We start from the raw sequence: 6,000 nt of genomic DNA on the forward strand, positions 1-6,000 counted from the left end.
CCCCATACCAGGAGCTGCTGGAAAACAGCTTCAAGTGCTCCAGCCTGCACCTTTGCACAGGATGGGGAAGCTGCCCCAAACTGGGGCCAACCAGCCCTACAGCCTGGGCACCCTGATGATGGGCACCCCTCTGTGGTGCCCGCAGCACCGCCACGTCCTGCTGTGTCCACCCCAATGGGTGGTTCTAGGAGCTCCTTGCACTGGGAGCCCCACAGAGGGTGGGGGCAGCCCCCCCCCAGCACATGCCACAGGACTGCATGGGGAGGGGACACAGCACCCTTCTGCAAAGGGGTGAGCTGGGGCGGCGGGGGGGATACAGTTTTGGAGGGAGGTGCCAAGGTCCAGCTTCGGCAAAGGTGTGGGCTGGGAGCTGGGGCTGTGCGAGGATTGCCCTCGGGCAGGGGAGGGGGCTGTGCTGGGAGCAGACGTGGGTCGCTTTTTCCAGCTCCCAGGTGGAGCAGGGGGCCAGCAGCGCTGCAGAGAGTGTCCCCATGTCCCCATATCCCCATGCACAGTGCCATGCTGTGAGGCAAAGGGGGTCTTCCCCAGCGGCATCCCCACGCAGGACATGCCCCCTCCCTGCCCTGCAGAGTGGGGCCGGGGGCCAGGGCCGGGGCCCGGCAGTGAACAGGGGGTCTGTGTGCAGGCTGGAGGGAGCCGGGCAGGGCCAGGAGCTGCCGAGGGGCTGGGAGGGCGCCAGGGCAGCCTCAGCCCCGCAGCTGGGCCGGGAGCACTGCCAGCTGCATTCCTGGGGCTGCTGGGCGAGTGGGAGCATGTGTGGGCGCGGGGCAAGTGCACGGCCCCTGCCCGCTGCCCACCCTGCCAGTCCCATGCCCCTGGGCCAGCCTGGCCCCAGGGTGGCCCCAGCTGTGCCCCAACCTCCCTCGGCCACCCGCAGGCAGGGCCACCCCCACGGACCCATGCTGCCATCCCGCATTGCCCCTTGCGGAGCTCTCTCCCGGGAGCTGCCGGACGCCCTGGGACACCTGTCGCTGCACGGCAGCCCCGGCGTGCTGTCCCCACCGAGGGTCCCTGCTCCCCAGCAGCTGCAGCCCATGCCCGGCACTGATGCAGCCCAGAAGCCAGGAGTCCCAGGAGCCTGGGATGGGGCTGAGACAGGACAAACAGACGGGGAGGACAGGAGGATGGGAGGGAGCCTGCCCAGGCCTGGGGGATGCATCTGTGCCCGCAGCAGCACCCAAAGCTGCGGTGGGAGAGGAAGCAGGGACACAACGGGAGAGGATGGAAAGAGGTGACCAGGACCCTGCTCAGCATCTCGTTTCCCGGGAGCCTCCTGCTCCCCTAGCTCAGATCTGCTCCGTGCTGAAGCCAGGCACAAGTCCCCGGGGAGGGCCCAGAGCAGTGAGGGGGCACCCCCAGGGGACGTCCTCTTACCATGTCACCCTGGCTGGCCATCCCCGAGGTCCCCACCGTGGAGGGGGCAGCCCCCATGGCCCCGCTTCCGGTCTCACTGCCGTGACAGGTGACACAGGCGGTGGCACAGCCGGGTCCCCGGAGTGACAGGCACAAGTGTCAGTCCCCCAGCCAGCTGCGCGGGCGCAGGACAGGGACACGGGCACCGGGGCAGCCTGTGCAGACAGGGCACAGGGAAGGGTTCCAGCTCCAGCTGCCCTGGGGCCATCCCCTTCCCTGGGGTACAGCCCAGATCTACCTCCCCTGGGTATGTCTCCCCCCAGTATGGCTACAGCCCAGGTGGTGAAGGGTTAAGGAAGAAATGGAGGTGCAGCAGGGACCCCCGCAGAGCAGAGGCATGGTCTCAGCTCAGGGAAAAGGCTGCCAGGACACCTGGCAGGGCAGGAGCAAGGGACAAGGGATGGACAACCCTCTAATGGGGCCAGCCCTACTCCCCCCAGCATGGCCATGCTGCCAAGAGGTGGCTCAGTGGCTCTAATGAAGGCATCGTGACAGATGGAGGGGCCAGGCCAGCTGGCAGGGAACCCCTCACTCCTCCCACTGCCCCCCTGGCCCCGCCAGCCCCCTCGCCTTCATCTGGTGGGGTGCCAGCCAGCGCAGGGTGCTCGGCACCCCCAGCACCTTCCTGGGGGGAGACTGCGGGTACTGGGGGCTGGACTAAGCTGGGTGACAGGGTGGGCTGAGAGCCAGGAACCAGGCTGTGGCCAAGAGCAGGACAGCACCAGTGCTGGCAGTGCCACGAGGATAGCCCGGGGACTCCGCACATCCGTGGGGCAAGGTGTGCTTGGCATCCCGCACACTGGCAGCTCCATCCTGCACCCGCAGGCTCCCTCTGCCTCCATCTCCCTGCTCTGGCTCCCAGGCGTCGCCGGCCCCAGCCCAGCTCCCATGGCAATTAGCCAAGCTCCCCAGCTGCCCTGCCCCAGCCCATCCATCACGGATTAGCTATTTTCTATCAGCATTTATCTACAGGCAATCTCACTCCTACTGTGACAGCCCGATGCCTCCAGCACCCTCCCTCCTGCTACCGGGCAGCCCTGATAAAGGGCTACTCTATCTTATCATGCTCCCCGGCAGTTACACATTAATGGTGCCATCTCCGGGGCTTGGCCAGAGCGGGATCAGCTCAGCCCACCCTCTGTCCGGCAGCGAGCATCCCTGGGCGATGCGGTGATGGGCGCTGCGCACAGCACAGAGGGCACGGGGAGGGCAGGCAGGCTTCAAGCAGGTGCAGGGCATGTGGGTGAGGTTCCCAGCACAGCCTCAAAGCAGATGGATCCCACCAGGGCTTGGGGGGGGACAGTCCCTGCCCCCAGCCCAGGGCAAAGGGCAGCTGCTATCGCCTGCCTGCACCAGGCTGTTTGCTCTGTCGCCCATTAACAGAGCCACCTTATCCGGCGGACAGGGGCCAGAGGTGGCCCAGAGCCCGTTGGCCAGGCAAGAGCATCGATCGCGGGAAGGGGAGGGGGTGCCCTAGATAACCCCTGCAGACAAATGGGTTTCTAATGGGGTCTTGAGCCTTGCACCCTCCAGCCCAGCCCATCTCCAGGGGGATGGGGGAATGTGGTCCCAGCGCTGCCCTCCCTCACCCAGCTTGGGCTCCAGCTCTGCCCATGCCCCAGACACCGGCAGCGCCTGGGTGCAAGCCTGTTGATGGGAGGTGTAATCCCAGCTATGCCTGTGCCCAGCAGACCATGGGCTGCCCAGGGTGCATGCTGGCAGGGCCATCCATGAGGAATAAGGACCCCATGTCCGTGGCCTTGCCTTGGCATTGATGCCACACGTGGCACCTGGCACATGGGTGCCCCAGCTGCCCCCCAGAGCTGCAGCATGAAGCCTCTGCGGTGTCCCGCTCCTCCAGCCCCTGCACCAGAAGCACCCCCAAACCCATACCGCATGGGGCACAGGAGACCGTGGGGAGGCATAGGGTAGGAACCAGGGTCCCCTGCCCCATGCCAGGGCATAGCTGTGGGGCGCCAGGCGGGATGGGGCAGAGGGGCTGGTGGATAACGATAGCACCTTGCGCCCACTACACTTTCCCATGGGGCAGGCGAGCCAGCCCTTCCAGAGGGCATCACCCCAGAGGCACACGGACCCAGGGCGGGCTGGGGGGGGGCTGCGTGCAGGGGGCTCCCTGGGAGGGCAAGGGGCATGCAGTACCGTGCACAGCCCGGCTGCCCGGGGAGGGAGGGCTGGGGCACCAGGGCGGGAGGGCAAGCGGCAGCGGGGTGGCCGGCAGGGCAGGCTAGCGGGGGGCCGGGGGCCAGCCCGGGGGGGGCCGGCAGCCGGAGCAGATTGGCTGCCCGGGCTCCTTAGAAAGGGCGGCGGGCGTGGGAGGCGCTAAGGGAGCAGGCAGCGCGCCGAGCCGCGCTCCGTCCCGCTCGGCAGGCACGGCCGGCGGCGGCAGGCGGGCGGCGGTGATGCCGCGGGCGGGCGGCCCCCCGGGGGGCCGGGGCACGGCGCTGCTGGCCCTGGCGCTGGCGCTGGCGGGGTCCCCGGGCGGCGGGCAGCACTACGACTACTACGGGTGGCAGCCCGAGAGCCTGCCCCACGGGCGCTTCTACGGGCGGGAGCCGCAGTGCCTCGACATCCCGCCCGACATGCAGCTCTGCCGCGACGTGGGCTACAAGCGCATGCGGCTGCCCAACCTGCTGGAGCACGAGACCATGGCCGAGGCCAAGCAGCAGGCCGGCAGCTGGGTGCCCCTGCTCGCCAAGCAGTGCCACACCGACACACAGCTCTTCCTCTGCTCCCTCTTCGCCCCTGTCTGCCTCGACCGGCCCGTCTACCCCTGTCGCTCCCTCTGCGAGGTGGTGCGCGACTCCTGCGCCCCTGTCATGGAGTCCTACGGCTTCCCCTGGCCCGAGATGCTGCACTGTGGCAAGTTTCCCTCCGACCATGAGCTCTGCATCGCCGTCCAGTTCGGGAACAGCAAGGCCACCCCGCCGCCAGGTAAGCGGGAAGGGGACTGCAATGGGATGGGGACACAGGCAGGGCACCTGCCAGCAGTGTGTCCCCATGCGGCCAGGGACCTGCATGCAGGGTCCCCCTGCTGAGCACCCACACCCCCATCTCTGCACCCCTCGAAGCAAGGCCTGAGGCGTGGGCACTGGCCAAGGACCCTCTGCGGGAGGGCACAAGTGGGCACAGTACCAGTGGCATCAGCTGCTTTGGCTGGGCACCCCTCACAGTGTGGGGAGCCAGGCACCCAGCTGCCTGCACAGAGCTGCCCCAGGGCAGGGGAGCGCGGAACGGCCACGGGAGCAGCGCTGGGGGTGAATGCGGGATGAGATGGGACCTGCTGGAGGACCTGTGGCAGAGCTGTGTCACTCTCCTCCTGCTGGGTCCCACCCCAGCAGCAAAGAGAATCCTGCACCTGTGGGTATGAGCCCCGTGCCGCTGCCGCGGGGTGGCTGTCCCTTCGAGCACGGGAGGGGACATCACCCAAAGGCAGCCCAGGGTCAGGATCAGGGCTGTGACAGCCTTTGGGCTGGGGCCACCGTCACTGCTGCTGTGCCCCAAAACATAGGCAGCTGGATGGGGGGGTGTCCCCATACCCCATCCCTCCTGGGGGGTGCTGCGACGCTGGCCAGTGAGGTGCTCTGTGCCCCTGGCAGCTGCCCAGCAAGCAGAGGGGCTGCTGGGGTTCTCCCAGCATGTCCCCGCAGAGCTGGCCCTGGTGACAGGCATCAGCAGCAGGGAGCTGTGACAGTGGCTGGTCTCTCACCACAGTGTCCAAGATCTGCACCCAGTGTGAGATGGAGCACAAGGCAGATGGCATGATGGAGCAGATGTGCTCTAGCGACTTCGGTGAGTGCTGGGGTCCCCTTCCCAGCCCGCCCTGGACAAGGGGCTGCCCTCCCCCAGCTCTGACAGCGCAGGTGGGGGTTGGCCAGAGGGCATGGTTTTCCAGGGACAGCCCCATGGGTGACCCCCCCAAGCCCTTCCCTTGGACCCTGTGTGCATGGGGTGGGTGCACCACAGAAGACATCGGTGGGGGGATAGGCAGAATGGGACATTTGGGAGGGTCACTGGGGGCCTCTGCTGAAGGCCCCCCCAACAGCCCCTTCCCCTCCCCACACAGTAACTTCCCCAGAGACCCTTCTTCTGGGTCCCACCCCAGGGACGGGCTGCACCCTATCCTGCACAGGTATCTAGCCCAGACCCTCCCAGCACCACCCCAGCAGTCCCCCCCACAACCATGCCCCACGGCTGCCCCACACAGTGGTGAAGATGCGCATCAAGGAGATGACAGAGGAGAACGGGGAGCGGCGGCTGGTGGCTGCTCAGAAGAAGAAGGTGCTGAAGCTGGGCCCGCTCAAGCGCAAGGACACCAAGAAGATGGTGCTGCACATGAGGAATGCAGGCTCCTGCCCCTGCCCCCAGCTCGACAGCCTCAGCGGCAGCTTCCTGGTGATGGGCCGCAAGGTGGGCAGCCGCCTGCTCCTCCTCGCCATCTACCCCTGGCAGAAGCACAACAAGGAGATGAAGTTTGCCGTCAAGTTCATGTTCTCCTACCCCTGCCCCCTCTACCACCCCCTGCTCTACGGGGCCGGGCAGCACTAG

General features: G+C 67.4%; 1 protein-coding gene across 2 annotated transcripts; it reads left to right on the forward strand.

Annotated features, from left to right (window-relative positions):
* Nucleotides 1-2,671: 2,671 nt before the first annotated feature.
* On the forward strand, nucleotides 2,672-6,000 carry SFRP5 (secreted frizzled related protein 5). 2 transcript variants are annotated; one of them, XM_059821407.1, is made up of 4 exons: nucleotides 2,672-2,693; nucleotides 3,889-4,386; nucleotides 5,167-5,244; nucleotides 5,660-6,000. In XM_059821407.1, exons 1-4 carry the CDS (start codon nucleotides 2,672-2,674, stop codon nucleotides 5,998-6,000), a joined length of 939 nt encoding a protein of 312 aa, XP_059677390.1. The 2 variants fall into 2 exon arrangements, with proteins under 2 accessions (XP_059677390.1, XP_059677389.1); XM_059821406.1 differs by lacking the exon at nucleotides 2,672-2,693 and having other exon boundaries at nucleotides 3,855-4,386.

This window comes from Gavia stellata, chromosome 9 (assembly GCF_030936135.1).
Source record: "Gavia stellata isolate bGavSte3 chromosome 9, bGavSte3.hap2, whole genome shotgun sequence".
NCBI classification, from domain to species: domain Eukaryota; kingdom Metazoa; phylum Chordata; class Aves; order Gaviiformes; family Gaviidae; genus Gavia; species Gavia stellata.